This window comes from Bufo gargarizans, chromosome 10 (genome assembly GCF_014858855.1).
Source record: "Bufo gargarizans isolate SCDJY-AF-19 chromosome 10, ASM1485885v1, whole genome shotgun sequence".
NCBI lineage: Eukaryota > Metazoa > Chordata > Amphibia > Anura > Bufonidae > Bufo > Bufo gargarizans.
The window spans coordinates 99,003,665-99,021,670 of NC_058089.1; the positions used below are offsets into that span (position 1 = coordinate 99,003,665).

General features: G+C 43.1%; 1 protein-coding gene across 5 annotated transcripts in view; it reads right to left on the reverse strand.

The window, feature by feature from the left end:
- NOD2 (nucleotide binding oligomerization domain containing 2) overlaps positions 1-12,388 on the reverse strand; it is a 32,147-nt gene extending 19,759 nt beyond the window's left edge. For 3 of the 5 annotated variants that reach the window (XR_006386924.1, XR_006386923.1, XM_044270195.1), the window contains exons 1-3: positions 12,268-12,388; positions 4,965-5,478; positions 2,984-3,092 (exon numbers count right to left, since the gene is read on the reverse strand). Coding sequence is in view for 3 of the 5 variants with exons in the window: in XM_044270195.1 (XP_044126130.1) it covers positions 2,984-3,092; positions 4,965-5,423 (568 nt within the window). In the remaining 2 variants the exon portion in view is untranslated. Of the gene's footprint in view, positions 1-2,983; positions 3,093-4,964; positions 5,479-11,899; positions 11,966-12,267 lie in introns of all 5 variants that reach the window. The other 2 variants (XM_044270196.1, XM_044270197.1) reach the window with 2 other exon arrangements.
- Between the last annotated feature and the right edge of the window lie 5,618 nt (positions 12,389-18,006).

Genomic DNA, 18,006 nt, shown 5'->3' on the forward strand with positions numbered 1-18,006 from the left:
AATTTTTGATATGTCATTAAAGACATATCAAACGTTTTGATCGTTGGAGGTCCAGACGTTGAGATCTGTTCTGATCCCTAGAATGAAGAGAGAGAAGCACTCACATAGCCTGTTCGCTCCTCGCTGCAGAAGATGGACTCGATAGAAAGTCTATAGCTCCATTTCCTGCAGTGAGGAGACAGCACGCTATGTGAGCGCTTCTCTCTCCTCATTCTAGCGATCAATGGGGGTCTCAGTGCTTGGACTCCCACCGATCAAAACTGCAAATGAGCCTCTAGGAGCAACGGGGGTGTTGCAGTTACACTTAGTGGCTCTGTTCACTCTGCAACTGCCGCGCCCTCTGATACATGATCACACCTGGCCCTGTCAATCAAAATGCAGAGGCGCAGCAGTTGCAGAGAGAGCAGAGCCTCTAGGTGCAACGGCAACGCCCCCGTTGCTCCTAGAGGCTCATTTGCAAATAATAAAACATAATTTTTCTCCGCAATGTGGACACACATGAACATAGGACCAACACAGATGCTTTCAGCTGGCAAGTGCACATGTAACAGGTCAGCTAGTTTTACAGGTGCAAAGCTGCTGACAGATGCCTTTAGGCCTTAAAGGGTAATTCCCATCTTGGACATTGTGGTGTGCCCCCAATGTCTGATAGGATATACTTAGAAACGAAGCTCACAGAGGGCACATGGCTCAGCTATTTTTGGCACAAACGCGGCCACCGCTCCATTCACTTCTATCGGGCTTATGGAAATAGCCAAGCCAGCCATAAAAATGTATGTAGAGCGGCCACCCATGCATGGTGCACCCTCCAGCACTTTGTGGACTCCTTTCTAAGTATAGGTGTGGGACCTGCACCTATCAGACATTGGGGGCATATTCTGGTAATATGCCCCCTTAAATTGTTTTCCCTTTATTACAGTTACTAGTCAACGCCTATAACAAAATCTAGCACGTATAAATACATGACGGAATACTAATTCTGAGAACAAAAGAGGAAGTCAAGTTCTGTGGAGTATTAAGCAGAAGGATTTATATGAAAGCGCTGGCAGATGTGCTTTTAAGGAAGTCTAAAGGAAGTCTTTTGTTTTATTGTGGCACCAGAATGGGGTTTTCTGGGATCTTCTTGTAGCCGTCTTACTCTTACTTGTACTGTAGCAAAGAGAGGATTTATTTCTAATGTATAAATGTCGGGGCTGGACAGGATGAGGCTATGGTTGGATTTTGGCGATGTAACACACAGCAGTGCGCAGTTGAATTGTGGCCATAGGGAAGGAGGGAGGAACTGATCGAAAACATGTAACTGAAAAGCCCCCATATTGTTCATAAAGACAGAACAGGAGCCTAGAAAACCCCATTAATGAGTCCACTTTAGGGCTTAGCGAATCCATTTATAGGAATCAATTTGTTCATCTGAACGAATCTTACATCTGTGAGGGAGCCTCCCTCTACAGACAATTTTCTAATGTTGGCCGCGGGCACGATAATCTTGCGCATGCGTTGTTACTGTGTGCAAATTATCTGCCTAGTAAACTGTAGGCGTGATTGTGCACACACCTCTAAAATTCGTTTAGCGGCGCATCCAGATTAGTTGACGCAAATTCGTTTTGATATCACCACACCAGCGCATTCGCAGAATATGTGTCCATGTTAATCAGAGTGTCCAGAGCTGTGGAGACGCTCCCTCACAAATGTAAATTCGTTGAGCAAATTTATCCCTACTTTAGGTGTTCTCGCTATTGCATAAATTGTTAGGATCACCACCTGAGTTGCCAACCAAAGTTTTTCTATTTTCTAGACATCTTATTCCAAAATCATGAACAGACAATATTTTTACGGACAAATTGAAAAAACATAATGAATGATAAACTTTCCGTCAGGAGGAAGAGCTGGCTAGACTAGTGAGGAGACAGGTAGAACTTCCATCAGCTCCTGCTCTATAGGGCTTTTGGACCAGAAATCGGCTTGTCTGTGAAGAAGACTGCTCCAGGAAGATGGAAAGATCTAAGGGGCTGCAGAAACCCATCAAGCTATGGCATTTCAGACAGCAGAGTGGCCAGCTACCATGGCTTTACAGACCCTGCTGCTAGGTGAGTGAGAACAAGTTAAGACACTCATCACCATAGCCCAATTCAGGCAAACCTGTAAACCTACATTACATAGTGGACACCTACAGCCTCAGGTGCCAATCTATAGCCATAGTAAAATGGAATCAAGTGTCTTCAATTACCATCTAACCAGCCACCATACCTCATCATCTGGTGACAGAAACTGCACCTTGTTCCTACTAGTTGCTGAATGTACAGCAAGTTATCCTTTGCACTCAGCAAAATAAGACGTTTGATGTTCTCCTATATCTGCCTGATTCCTTCACACTACCTTTTCAATGCATTGACCCCCAGGGAGTGATGACCTAAGCGAGTACTCCATGACACAACATCATCACAGGGCCACTACCACTCCCATCCTCTGCACCAGCTCCTAAGGGGCTCACTCAACTTAAGCTTCTGTTTTTGAGATTCCCAATTTTGGCTAAAAAATGCAACGAATGTGAACTCAACATCATCACAGGGCCACTACCACTCCCATCCTCTGCACCAGCTCCTAAGGGGATCACTCAACTTAAGCTTCTGTTTTTGAGATTCCCAATTTTGGCTAAAAAATGCAACGAATGTGAACTCAACATCATCACAGGGCCACTACCACTCCCATCCTCTGCACCAGCTCCTAAGGGGCTCACTCAACTTAAGCTTCTGTTTTTGAGATTCCCAATTTTGGCTAAAAAATGCAACGAATGTGAACTGTGAAGGCATCATGCCCCCATGCCACCAACCTCTTACTATACCAACAAGAGTACTGTTTTCCTTCACTGTCCAGTGAACTACAGTGGTGTGTGTAGTGTGTTTGCTAAAATCATAAAGTCCACTACTTGTAACAATATTGGTCTTCCATTTCACATATCTCATAAGCAGAGAGCTTCACTTACCATCTGTGACTTGTGCTACTAGCCCATGGCCTAAGTTATAAATGAATTCTATGAAGCATCTTGCAGGTTCATTTCCCTTCAATCTGAGGAGATCAAGAAGTCTTCTTGCCTTTAAAATATTTGAACACGTTATAATAATATAAAGTGTATATTATTAATGCAGAAGCAAAACATTAGCTAAACAAACACTGTACATAACTGAAAAAACAATAACTTTGTCCTCCATTTAGGCAAACCTAAAAGGGTTGTCCCTTTTCACAGTCTCTTCTTGTTATAGAAGGGGTAGCCTTAAATAAGGCTGATTACAGGATGCCCTGCTGTAATAATGTACAGGACAGGCGTGCAGCAACTGTTCAATTCCCTTAGAGCACTACCACAAGAGAAGTGCCTGTGGCATGGGCATAGCCATAGGGTGTGCAGAGGTAGCAGTAGGCGCCAGAACATCAACCATCAACCCTTCTTCTGTGCACTCTTCTAATTGAAATCAGTTGGCTGTCCATGTAATGCATGGGTCCTCCAAATAATTATTTGTAGCTGTTTTCCTGTCACAGACGTACAGAGACATACGGAGGTCCCCGCGACAGAGGGTGACAGAAGATCTGTGAGACTGGAAACATGTGCTTTGTGGATCAATAGACGTCTGTGTTGTTTCTGATACAGGCCACACCTCTAACCTCCAGGTGTTGCTATTGTGGTCATTTAACTTTCTTATTTATAGTTGCTTCTCCCACAATGCTGTGCAGTTTATAGCTTCAGTGGTATCTGTGGTCTGCTGGTGTTTGGTTCTCGGCTGAGTTCCTGTTGCTGCCATAGCTACTGGAAAGTTAAGTGTTTCCTTTCCCTTTTGAATTTTGTTTTGGTTTATCTGTGTGTTGTTTTTCACCTGCCCTTTGTTGTAGGCCTGAGGGAGACTCCTGGTCGTCCTTCCTTTGTGGAGGAACAGGTAGTCTCAGTCCTGTCACTATCGCCAGGGTCTTATACGGTGAGTTAGGACTCTAGGTACTCCTGCTTATGAATTCACTTACCTTTGGGTTCTGTTCATACTGATAGCCAGTCAAGACTGTGACTAGGGATTTGAATAGGAGGTGTCCTTCTTTCTTCCCTAGCTTTCAGGCCTTGCTCCTTTTTCCCTTTCCTTCTTCGTCTGGTGTGGTGTCTCCCTCCTACACACGGGTGTGACATTTCCTCTGTTAGTTTTGAATGGGAGACCCCACTATTAATGCTGAATGATCTAAAGGGGTATTTGAAATGGGTTTTCTAAAACTGGCAACCCATTTGAGCCACGCCTTTGAAGAACCCCCAATGTATTGTTAATACAACAATAGATTGCTAACACTTTTACATAGCTCCCTATAGGTGAAAGAGTAATTAGAAAATTTTCTGCAGACCTGTCAATACATGGGTTGTCTAAGATCGCAATGTTGATGGCCTGTCCTTGTATAGACCACCCATATCAGATCACTGAATGTCCAACTCTTGCCATCCTGGCTGATCAGCTGTTTTAGGGCCCATTCGTGAATGGAATAACAATTCCATAATACATAGAACAGTCACTATTAAATACTATATGAAGTTTAACTTTTTTAGTGTATAGACAAAGGTAAGCAATGTAGAGACTATAATGCTGTCACCAGCACAACAGCCCTTTTAAAAGATTGGTACAGTTAATGTATTGTATTTATCTGTTGTGTAATATTTCTATCTGTTACATGTAATGAGTCCTGATTTACATTCTAAAATAAATAAAAATCATTGTTCAAAAAACAAAATTTGGTAGACCATCAATATTGTAATTTTGGACAACCCCTTTAATTTTAAATTGCCTATACTTTCAACAGATTGCATATTACATGCAATAGTGAATGACTTTTTAAAGAGAGGTATCAAGAAAATAGAAAACAAAGAAAGAAAAAAATGCAAAAATAAAATAATCCAACATGCATATATTATTTTAAGGTAAATTGTGTTAGTGTCAAGTCACCTTTTGTGATGTTGAATATATAGGCAGCTGTATATGCTCAATTTCAATCTGTGTGATACAGCGATGCTCCAAAAGTTGTTGCAAAACAGCATTTATGTAGTTATGGGTCAACTGGACAATTCTTGGTCTTTCCATTTGTAGATACTGAGAAGGTTGAGAGAGGTCTTCTGGAGGCTGTAGACAGAGGTGACCTTCATGAGCAGAATCCTCAACGTCATGTAGAACATCCAAAAACTGTTTACAAGCAGTTTCACCTTTGCAGGTGACAGTGTCCAAGAGGTTCCTAGCCAGAGTGGACAAAGGTTGACCCACAAGACTCAATCCTTCATAGTCTTCCCAGTTAAGGACATTTTGAGAAAGGAGGTGGTCAAGCAAACATTCATATTTCTCCACTAATCCTCCAGTCAACGTAGAGACCAAGTGAGCTCTGTTTGTCTGGACAGTCTGCAGTGAGCTCATTCCACATTCTGATTATGGAGGAATATCATACACCCCATATAGAGGAGAAAGACTTCTAAATAGCCAAAAAAAGAAAAGTTATGGTATAGACTTAGAGATATAAACTTCACATGTCAAGCACCACATTTGTCTGGCTGTCACCAATCTTCACAAACTATCCATCAATTAACAAAGCTATAGTATAAGTTTCCCCCTATAATATGTAAAAAATTTTAACCCTAGAATTTCGTTTTTAAGGGGTTATACAATAGTACAAATGCCCCCACAATGCCCATGCCCCTCCTATAGACGATACTTACCTGGTCCCCGTCAACCCCGTCTCTCCGAATCAAAGAGGATATAAATGTTACACTTGATGCAGGATCTGAACTCACGACCGTTGTGTGTTTTGTGGTCTGCAAATTGCGGAACGGCACGGACAGCCATTAATATAACTGCCTATTCTTGTCCGCAAAACGGACAAGAATAGGACAGGTTATATTTTTTTTTGCGGACCACGGAACGGAGCAACGGATGCGGAAAGCACACTGAGTGCTGTCCACATCTTTTGCGGCCCTATTGAAGTGAATGGGTCTGCATCCAAGCCGCGGCTCGGATGAGGACCAAAACAACGGTCGTGTGCATGAGGCCTTAAACAGATGAATTTACTCATCAGCACTGGACACATTAATTAAAGCTGTCACTCTAGACATTGAAACTCTCAAACAAAAATCTATTGAGACACCTTTGAAACATCCGAATATGTCCAATGCTGATCTTGATTCGATCACTGAATTGTGTAACAACAATAAACTAACCATTGAGCCAGCTGACAAGGGTGGGGCTGTGGTCGTAATGGATACATCCTGGTATATTTTAGAAATTGAGCAACAGTTGAGTGATGTTAATGTCTACAAATGTCTATCACTAGACTAATTAAACAAAAACTGGATGCCTCTAAATTGGGTGGTATTATTGATGCAGACCTTTATAAATTTTTATTGATCACACATCTTAGTATCTTACCTAAGATACATAAGTCACCAGTTAACCCACCAGAACGCCCTATTGTCTTGGGCAGAGGATCAATGTTTTCCAATATTGCCATTTTATTTAGACAAACTCAATTTAGTTTTGCTGTACAATTATTTTGCATTCATGGACCACTTTTATTTGCAGTTGCGTGGGACCGCGATGGGGTCTAACATGGTGCCCACGTATCCAAACATATTTATGGCAGCCATTGAAGAGAGATACGTCTATGTGTCCCACCACTTTAACCAGGTGTTGTGGTGGTGGAGATACATAGACGATATCTTCTTGATTTGGACAGGGGATGAATCTGCTTTGCACAGTTTTCATCACTATCTGAATCTGATTGACTCTGACATCAGTTTTACACTGACATCGTCAACTGAATACGTTCAATTTCTTGACACAACAGTATATTTATCATGTCATAGGTGATAGTTTGAGTACAGACTTACACACTAAGCCTACTGATTGCAACAATTTATTGAGCTATGAAAGTTGCCATCCTAGATCAGCAGTTAATTCTTTACCGTATAGTGAGTTTTTGAGAATTAAGCGCATTGTACAAGACCCAAATAAACTTCCTATCAGATATCAAGAAATGTCACAAACATTTAGACAAAGAGGTTATCCCTCGAAGGTCATACAAAAACATTTGTCCAATGTATTGACCTATCAACATTCAGAGACAGGAAAGACAAGACCCCCTTTATACCCTTACCCTTATATCCGTATACCCTTTGTTTCTACCTTTTCAGAACAAAGTAGTCAGATTAGCAATATTATCAGAAACCACTAGTCAATATTGACCAATAATCTGAAACATATTAAAGAACTAACTATACCTCCACTGATGTCACATCGGCACCCACCTAACTTACGGGATAAACTTGTAAAGGCTGATGTATCTAATAAGGGAATTGTGCAAACCTATATCAGCACGAAGAGATTGAGTTGTTATCCCTGTCTGAGTTGTGTTAATTGCTCATACATGTTAAAAGGCGATACCTTCATCCACCCCATTTTGGGGACACGCTATGACATTCGCCATTTCCTAACCTGTGACAGAATATATGTGATCTATCTTCTTCAGTGCCCTTGTAACCTACTCTATGTTGGAGAAACCACTTGGGACCTGAAGATAAGATTAAATCAACACAGGTACACAATACGTCAGAAAAGACCCTTAGACCCAAGGGGCTTGATACAGAATTCAAATGGGGTCTTTTTGGTTATAATCATTTGGTGCTCTATGGTCTTATGTGGTGGAACCTCTTCATCGAGATACGCTGTGGGATATTATGAATGATGTTATGTTTTTTCTGTCACTATATTATTGTTACTGATTTGTGTTTCTTTATCTTGTAGAAAAGAATTCCTTTGTCTACTTGTTATCTCTATACCATAGTGGTTCCAGTATTGGTTCACCATGATGAATTATTCTCTGGACTTATAGATGGCCAAAATCGGAGTTCCTCCAGGACTGTTCTCCATGGGCATATATTGGACGACAACTTTTTCTTTATTACTGAGTTGAAGTCTAGTTTTGACTAATTGGTGGCCTTTCCACCTTTAACTCTATTATTGTCACGGACGTTCCAGCGACAGGTGGCAGGAGATCGGTGAGACTGGCAACACGTGGTTTGCTCTGACATGTATTCTGTTTGGATCAAATGGCGTCTGTGTTGTTTCTGGTGCTTGCCACACCTTCTTTCCCTAGGTATGGCTATTATGGTAATTTAACCTTCTCTATTTATTGTTGTTTCTCCCACTATGCTATGTGGTTTATAGCTTCAGTTTAAGTTGTGGATAGCTGGTGTGTGGATCTCTGCTGAGTTCCTGGTGCTGCCATAGCCACTAGAAGTTAAGTGTTTTCTTTCCCTTTTGTATTTTGCTTGGGTTATTTTGTGTGTTGCATTTCGCTCTCATTTGTATTAAGGCCTGAGGGAGACTCCTGTTCGTCCTTCATTTTGGAGGAACAGGTTGTCTTTGCCTTATAATAAGTGCAACTTCTCGATCGGTACAGATCACTTTACTGCAGTTATCTGCTTATCTGTCATTCTAATCCTGCCTGTAATGATATCAGCTCTATGTATAGAATAGACAGGATCCACCTTTAACAACAGGTGATTGTGAGAGCTCATCTATTCTTTCCTTGTACAATGACCTCTGCACAGGTCACAGAGCATGCCTAAAAAACTCTCCCATAGAAGTCAATGATGTCCCCTGTTGTCCATTGTGTCTATGGCCCATAGGGCTGCCGTAAAGCAATTTTCTAAATGTAATGCTTTCTAAATGCTGTTAAGAACAGCTCAGGCAAGATGGCCGCCCCTGTAATCATGTTCAGAAAATAGAATAAATAAATCTGCAATCAGAAAATAAAAATATTAGAAAAAATAACCTGTGTTACTATCTGGTTTTAACTGGCAGATAACATTTTTGGTGACACCCAAAAGCTGTGCCAAAAATGCTTGATTTAAAAGGGAAAACCACTTGTTAATTTACACTGCGCTGTTTTTTTTCTCTTGAGGTTTTAAAAAGTCAGACTGGAGTTCCTTGGGCCCACCAGAGGAAATTATTCTTGTGGCCCAACCTTCATATGATCGATCAAGTCTAATAGGTTTTGATTCAAAGACATAGCCAGTGGCAATTTATTGTCTGCAAAGGCAGCTCCAAATGTTTTTTTCTCCTGGACCTTTGGGGCCCACTTAGGTATCAGAGCCTGGGCCCACTGGAGGAACCTCTGGTACTCTGGTGGGCCAGTCCAACGGTGACATGTTCATTCTAGGTGTGCGGATTTTGCACTTCCCGTTGAACTGGGCAAGATGAAAAACCACACCAAAAACGTCAAAAAACACATTAGAATAAAAACTGCATCCTAAAAACCTGTCACGGACGGTGTACAGGAAACAAGGCAAAGCAACATGTATAAACGACTCGCTGGATCCAAAAACTAAGGAACCAAGGGAGACCCCTGCAGGAGACCTGGCACTTTCCCTGGCTGCTCAGCCTATGCAAAGATCCGAATGGTGGAGGTTTGCATATCCACGAACCTTGACTATAAAGCCCTGAGCACCCTACAATAGTGAGGGGACACGACCACCGGCTCCCTACACAAGATACGGAGGGAGTCAGGGTCACCTGGGATCCAGCAAACAGATAATAACAGATAAAGGTACAACACTTAGCTTTGACGCAAACAGGAGGACAGAGTCAGCGTGCACACACACTCCAGGAAGTAGTATAAGCCGCCCAGAAAAGCCTTCTGGGGAAGAATTTAAAGGGAAGCAATTAGTCCAACACATGACAGCTGAGAGAGGCTGACGAGAGGAGGAGCTGAATACCACAACACAGAAACTCAAGGAGGAGGTTCTGAAAGGCCTCTGTCAGAGCTTCTCAGCTGTCTGGTTGTGACAAAACCATGATGAATCCTGAAGCAGATTTCCCATCAGTTTTTTTTTTAGCACACAAAAGACTCTGTGTGAACATACCCTAAGACATTACAGGAGCACGCCCTGACTTCTTTTCTGAAAGAAACTGGATATATATGTGTTTTACGGCCAGAAGACAATACAATCTTATTTGTACACAGAGCTCTGCTGCTTATGTTTTATGTTTTTCTATTAATCATCAACTATACTCTATTATATACTGCTATAAACCAAACAGTTTGTTGCATTATATGAGTCATGTTGAGCAACGATGTGCTAATTATGTATTTTTAAAAACAGGAATATATTATGATGTGGAGTATACATACTTGAAATTTTATTTTATAATTTTTTTTATGTATTTTTAGATTCATTGGATTCTATCCTTGAAATAATTCTTATTTTTGTATATACAGTACAGACCAAAAGTTTGGGGACCCCCTCATCATTCAAAGAGTTTTCTTTATTTTCATGACTATGAAAATTGTAGATTCACACTGAAGGCATCAAAACTATGAATTAACACATGTGGAATTATATACATAACAAACAAGTGTAAAACAACTGAAAATATGTCATATTCTAGGTTCTTCAAAGTAGCCACCTTTTGCTTTGATTACTGCTTTGCACACTCTTGGCATTCTCTTGATGAGCTTCAAGAGGTAGTCACCTGAAATGGTTTTCACTTCACAGGTGTGCCCTGTCAGGTTTAATAAGTGGGATTTCTTGCCTTATAAATGGGGTTGGGACCATCAGTTGCGTTGAGGAGAAGTCAGGTGGATACACAGCTGATAGTCCTACTGAATAGACTGTTAGAATTTGTATTATGGCAAGAAAAAAGCAGCTAAGTAAAGAAAAACGAGTGGCCATCATTACTTTAAGAAATGAAGGTCAGTCAGTCAGCCTAAAAATTGGGAAAACTTTGAAAGTAAGGGCTATTTGACCATGAAGGAGAGTGATGGGGTGCTGCGCCAGATGACCTGGCCTCCACAGTCGCCGGACCTGAACCCAATCGAGATGGTTTGGGGTGAGCTGGACCGCAGAGTGAAGGCAAAAGGGCCAACAAGTGCTAAGCATCTCTGGGAACTCCTTCAAGACTGTTGGAAGACCATTTCAGGTGACTACCTCTTGAAGCTCATCAAGAGAATGCCAAGAGTGTGCAAAGCAGTAATCAAAGCAAAAGGTGGCTACTTTGAAGAACCTAGAATATGACATATTTTCAGTTGTTTCACACTTGTTTGTTATGTATATAATTCCACATGTGTTAATTCATAGTTTTGATGCCTTCATAGTCATGAAAATAAAGAAAACTCTTTGAATGAGAAGGTGTGTCCAAACTTTTGGTCTGTACTGTATATGTGGTATGTTTCCCTGCAATAGCCAGATATTTGAGTGCCCTCCATACCGCTTGTTTTTCTCTAGCATTATCCCTAACATATCCTGATATTTTTTGAAGTGTGGAAGTAAGCTGGAGTACTCGACGGAACACAACCCAAACTCAGGGAAAACATACAAATTCCAAGCATCACAAATAGGCCAAGACTACTTTCACACTTGCGTTGTTAATAACGGTATTGAGATCCGGCAGAGGATCTCAATATCGGAATTAAACGGATCCGTTTTGATTTTGCACATCAGGACGCATCCGTTCTGTTAGGATGCGGTTGTGTGAAATCAAAATTTTAAATACATTGAAAGTCAATGGGTGACAGATCCGTTTTTTTAGGCTGCTAAAAAAACGGATCCGTCACTGTTGACTTACATTGTTTTCAATGACTGATCCGTTTTTTCCAGTTTTTATGACCGTATGTTGCAGCGGTTTTGTGTCCTGTCACACAACGGAATGCTGCCGGAACAGAAGACATCCTGATGCATCCTGGACTGATCTCTTTTCATTCAGAATGCATGAGGACTAAACGGAAACCTTTTTGTCCCGGTATTGAGATCCTCTGCCGGATCTCAATACCAGAAAACAACAGCGCAAGTGTAAAAGTAGTCTAATAATATGTCACAGTTACCCTATCCGGTGCATACCTATACATAGTACAGTTCTTGACCACTGCTTCTGGGCGATTCTTTGACTCATTCACCCCTATAGTTCTAGAATACAAGACGGCAAACATAAAAAAACAAGCCTTCCAGTGGTGCACAATGGAAAAACGTTGTATCCAGAAAATCACAGATATTCTTTTTTAAAACAGTAAAGCCGGCACGATATATATAATTACCGCGCTCTATAAAGTTAATCTGCCATAGTAATAGAAAAATAGAGAAGTTGGGTGCAATGAGATTTCCGTCCGACAGACAGGTTGTAAGTCCTGGAAACCTTGCACGCTTTCACCTTTACACAGACATGATGGTCTTAATTATCTGTGCCCACAATGAAGAATTTCATTACATACCAGAACATCCACAATCCATCTGTTTTTCCCCATAGATACATTTCAGCTACTTCCAAGCTTTCCATCAGAGGCTCGGAGCATTCAGATGAGAGTGGCCCCTCCTGTGTGAGTACACGCTTCCTTTGTTACACACTTCCACTTACTTTTGTACTCCTCCCTGTCTGTGATCACCAGACTCGCTGCTCTTTCCTGCAGGACATATTAGCAGAAGACATGGCTTTTTAACTCACGTGGAAATGTTATGGGTTCATATTATAAGTTGTATCTACTCAATCTGTAGTACTGCATTAACCATAGGACAAATGGTGCACTTGCAGCTTCGGGCAGCAGCGCTGTTGTCAACTCTTCCTCAGGACTCAGAGCTGATCTCTAGGGCTTTCAGGGGCGTTCTGAAAGATCAGGGGCTCAAACCTCAAGCAATATGTCCCCTGTCATCACACAAAATGTATATCCTGTACCTATAGGGGTCATTTATTAAGCTGAAATATGCCTATATCAGGTGTATTTCAGGCGCAGATTGCAGCGCAACAGCGACTTCTCTCCACTCAGGTCTACAAAAGTAGGGGTGGCATGGGTGGCGACTGGGATTGACCGGCAGGCCCGTCTCATTTACCATTTTCTACGCCTGTTTTTGGTGTAGAAAAAGGCCTAAATGTAGGACAACTAGGAAGCCGTCTTACATTTAGAACTGGCGGAGGATTCGCCGAAGTTATGAAGAGGCCTGTGCATTCACTGTCAGCTATAGGGGTTAGTAAGACCGGCATCTAAAACGCCAGTCTTAATAAATGTGCCCCATAGTGTCATTAAATTATAGCACAACTAAATATTATCATACAGGTAATATTACTACCATACAATCACTGTACAAAGACCAATATTACCAATGATACCTCTATACAAGGCAAAAATATTAATGTTACCACCACATGGGGACTGATTAATGCCACCATACTATTACTAAATAAAAACCCCAATACAAAGGCTGGTATTACCTCCATACAATGACCATACAGACTCTGCAGATGATATAACTTATTACAATTAAAACCAATGACTTACGGTTGATGTCTCTTACTCGAGCTGTTCACTTTTCCTATCTTTTCCACTCAGCCCAGACCACCATGATGACTTCTTTCAGCCATGACTTGTCCCTAAAGAGTTTGCAAAACAGTCATCTTTGGCTCTTAGTTTTTTCAGAATTCCCACCACCTTTATCCAACCCACACAAACTCCCCATCTTGCTGCTACCCCAATTTTTGATACTGGTCCGGTTGCCCCTATTATTGTACCTATTGTGTTGCACAGTGCCCACAAATAATGTACATGTTTATTGTGTGGGAGCAGAAAGCAGCTGATATCACTGTTTGGGGCAGTTGTTATTACCCCTTTTCTGCCCCACAATAGTAATGGTCCACTCTTTGCCCCCACACAATAAAAATGCTCCTTTTTGTGCTGTCTAATATGTAACAGTGCTCTCTAATAGGTAATACTGTTCCCATATGTTACTTTGTCCCTTCATCGCTAATAGTGTTCCCTCTTGGTTTATAATACCCCCTCACCTTTTCTAGTATGCCCTCATTGTTAGTAATGTCCTCTCTACATTATTGGGCCCCCTTTACTTTTATAGTGCCCCTTCTCCTCTTATAGCACCTAGTCACCTTTCATATTGCCTCCTCTCCTTTTATAGTGCTTCCTCTCCTTTTATAGTGTCTCCCTTTTATAGTACTCCTCTCCCTATATAGTGCCCCTTCATAAAAATAACTGTTTAATCACCTTATCTCAATTGGATGAACCCCCTTCCAGCCTCTGGAGCCAGCCACCTGGCACAGGTGCAGATGCACAGGGCAGTGACTTATTTGCAACCCCTGTGTCACCGCCAGATCTCTGAGAAGTTCTGACAGACGTTTTTCAGTACCTCCTGCATGATGTTCTTTTGTTTTGGTTTCGCTTTGACATCTCTTCTCCCTCTTCCAGCTGTCATCTATTAGCAGTGATTGCCTCCCTTTATATCCCCTCCCATACTGCCTCACTTTGCGGTTTATACTACTTCCTGGATTGTGCTCACTGCTAGAAGTTTGCTACTGCTGGTTTCTCAGATAAGTCTATCCCTTTATTTGTGTTTTCCTGTTGGCTTGATTCTAGGTGACCCTGACTCCCTCCGTATTAAGTGCAGGGAGCCGGTGGTCGTGTCCCCTCACTATTATAGGGTTTTCAGGTGTCACTCAGTCTAGGTACGTGGACATGCAACTTTCTATCACAGAGATCTTTGCATGGGCTGAGCAGTCAGGGAGAGCTATAGGGCTTTAATAGGGCTCACCCTTTTGTTCCTTAGTTTGGGATCAAGTCAGTCAGATCTTTATTTGTTACTTCTTGTTTTCTGCAACACCATCCGTGACATTATAAACCGCCAAAACCGTCTTAAGCATGGATCCGGTTTCAGCCTTGATTGACCGCATGCAGGGTCTTTCACTGGAGGTAGCAGATCTCCGGAAAACTGTCTCTCAGTTTGAGGTGACCGTTTCTGCTTGCATTCATGGAATTAGTTCTGAGCCTAAAATCTCGCTTCCGGATACGTTCTCCGGGGGTAGTGAGAATTTTGTTCGTTTTAGAGAGGCTTGCAAACTCCATTTTCGCCTATTTCCCTATTCCTCTGGTGATGAGGAGCGGAGGGTGGGGATCATCATCTCGCTACTCAGGGATAACGCTCAGTCCTGGGCCTTTTCGCTGCCGGTGGGGGCACGGCCCCTCCGTTCAGTGGATGAATTTTCTTTAGCCCTGGGTCAGATATATGATGATCCGGATCGTATTGCTCTGGCTGAATCTAAACTGCGTCTTTTATGCCAGGGTAAACAGTCCGCAGAGATATACTGTTCAGAATTTCTGAGATGGGCAGCTGATACTGGTTGGAATGATGCTGCACTCCGAAGTCAATTTTGCCATGGTCTTTCAGAGGGATTGAAAGATGCATTTGCCTTTCATGAGAGACCTACCTCCTTGGAGTCTGCCATGTCTCGGGCTGTTCGTATTGACAGGCGTCTTAGAGAGAGAGGAGAGATCACTCCTCCCTGTCATACTCAGTCCAAGGACAGTGGGGTGGTCTCATTCAGTGCGCAGAAGCCTCAGTCTCTCTCAATCCTCTCTGAGCAGGAGCCCATGCAGCTGGGTTTGCTTGCCTCTAATAATAGAGGATTCAGCTCTCAGAGGAGGGTTTGTTTCTGTTGTGGAGGTATAAATCATTTGGCAAATGTTTGTCCCTCTAGGAGATTCAGGGAGTTTTTTGAGGGTAATAAAGAAAAAGTCCTCTAAAAACGTTCCATCTGTTACTATTGGCAAGGTTGATGTGGAAATTGAAGGTTTTCCGTTTGCTTGTAGTTCCTGTTTTGAGTGGTGTTCAGGAGCTGCCCCCTCACCGGGAGTATGATTGCCCTATTAATCTCATTCCAGGCGCCAAGCTGCCTAAATCTCGTTTATACAATCTCTCCCAACCTGAAAGGGTCGCTATGTGTACTTATATCTCTGAGAGCCTGAGAAAGGGACACATACGACCCTCGAAGTCACCTGTTGCCGCTGGTTTTTTTTTTGTCAAGAAAAAAGATGGTTCTTTAAGACCATGTCTGGATTTCAGGGAGCTGAACAGTATCGCAATTCGTGACCCTTATCCGCTTCCTCTGATCCCGGATCTCTTTAACCAGATTGTTGGGGCTAAATTTTTTTTCCAAGTTGGATTTGAGAGGGGCATACAACCTGGTCAGGGTCAGAGAAGGGGACGAATGGAAGACGGCCTTCAATACCCCTGAGGGCCATTTTGAGAATTTGGTTTTGCCTTTTGGTTTGATGAATGCTCCAGCCGTCTTCCAACATTTTGTGAACAGTATTTTTTATCATTTAATGGGGAAATTTGTACTAGTGTACCTAGATGACATTTAGATTTTTTCTCCTGATTTCAAGACTCATAGGGACCACCTACGTCAGGTTTTGCTCATTCTGCGGGAGAATAAATTGTACGCTAAACTGGAAAAATGTGTGTTTGCGGTTCCAGAAATTCAACTTCTGGGTTTTCTTCTCTCTGCTTCTGGTTTTCGCATGGACCCCGAGAAGGTCCGCGCTGTGCTTGATTGGGAGCTTCCTGAGAATCAGAAGGCGCTGATGCGTTTTTGGGGTTTTGCCAATTATTACAGGAAGTTCATTTTGAATTATTCCTCTGTTGTTAAGCCACTCACTGATATGACTAAAAAGGGGGTAGATTTTTCCTCTTGGTCGGTAGATGCGCGTAAGGCCTTTTATAGTATTAAAGAGAGTTTTGCTTCCGCTCCCATCTTGATACAACCTGATATCTCTCTGCCTTTCATTGTTGAGGTGGACGCCTCTGAGGTGGGTGTGGGTGCGGTCTTGTCTCAGGGTCCCTCTCCTGCCAAATGGCGACCGTGTGCCTTTTTCTCGAAGAAACTCTCCTCCGCAGAGAGAAATTACGATGTGGGAGATAGGGAGTTGTTGGCCATCAAGTTAGCTTTTGAGGAATGGCGCCATTGGCTAGAGGGAGCCAGACACCCTATTACCGTGTTTACCGACCATAAGAATCTGGCCTACTTGGAGTCAGCCAAGTGTCTGAACCCGAGACAGGCCAGATGGTCTTTGTTCTTTTCAAGGTTTAATTTTGTTGTCACGTTCCGCCATGGGGTTAAGAATGTGAAGGCGGATGCCCTGTCACGTTGTTTTCCGGGAGGGGGGAACTTTGAAGACCCGGGTCCCATTTTGGCTGAAGGGGTGGTTGTCTCTCCTCTTTATCCTGAATTGGAGGCAGAGGTTCAGGCAGCCCAGGCAGAGGCTCCTGATCTTTGTCCTCCTGGGAGGTTGTTTGTGCCTCTCGCTTTACGACATAAGGTTTTTAAGGAGCACCACGATACTGTCCTTGCTGGGCACCCGGGGGGTAGAGCCACAGTGGATCTCATAGTACCACCAGTGGTAATAAGGCTCCCTACAGTGCCCTCAGTACTAATAAAGCCCTCCTATAGGGCATCCCTAATAGAAATAAGGCCAATCTATAAGGCACTCCTATGGAGCCCTCAGTAGTAATGCTGGAAAGCGCCTGACTGTATAGGGAGGGTGCTTAGGGACTGATGGTCCTCCCCCCCCCCCCTTTTCCCCTTAGGGGCATTCAGGAATCTGGCCCCGTCTCAGTAATGGTTAAGTAGGTTGCAGATTAGGGTCATTGAGGGTTAATCCCTGGGGATCCTCCTTAGACAGGATGGGGGCGGTGCAGGAAATCCTGAAGGTCACATATACCTCCTCTCTGTCCTGGTCACTTCCTCTTGCAAGTGGAAGCAGATTGGTATGTACATACCCCTTTGCTCTGTCCACACCAGGAGTCCACAGGTGGTTCTGCCCTTTTGGCTGCTTCCTGGTGAGTTACATGAGGAGGGGAGGGTTAGCTGTGCTCTGTTAGAGCAGCCTGAGCTCTACCCTGCCATCCTCCTCCCCTGTGCCTGCTTCTGGGGCTTTGTGGAGCTGCTGCTGCTGCGGTATGCATGCGGCTCCAGCGCTTCAGCGAAGGTCCGGCGGTCTGCTCGCCGTTCCTCCTAATCCCCCTCCCCCCGACTCTTATTATCCCCCAGCTTCCCGCGTGTGTGCGCCGTTTCTTTCGACCCATCCTGTGATGTCTGTGGCGCTGCGCTGTGTCTCTGCCCCCCCCCCCCTTCCCAGCTTCTGTTCCATGGCGTTAGGGCTAAGCATGACGGGCGG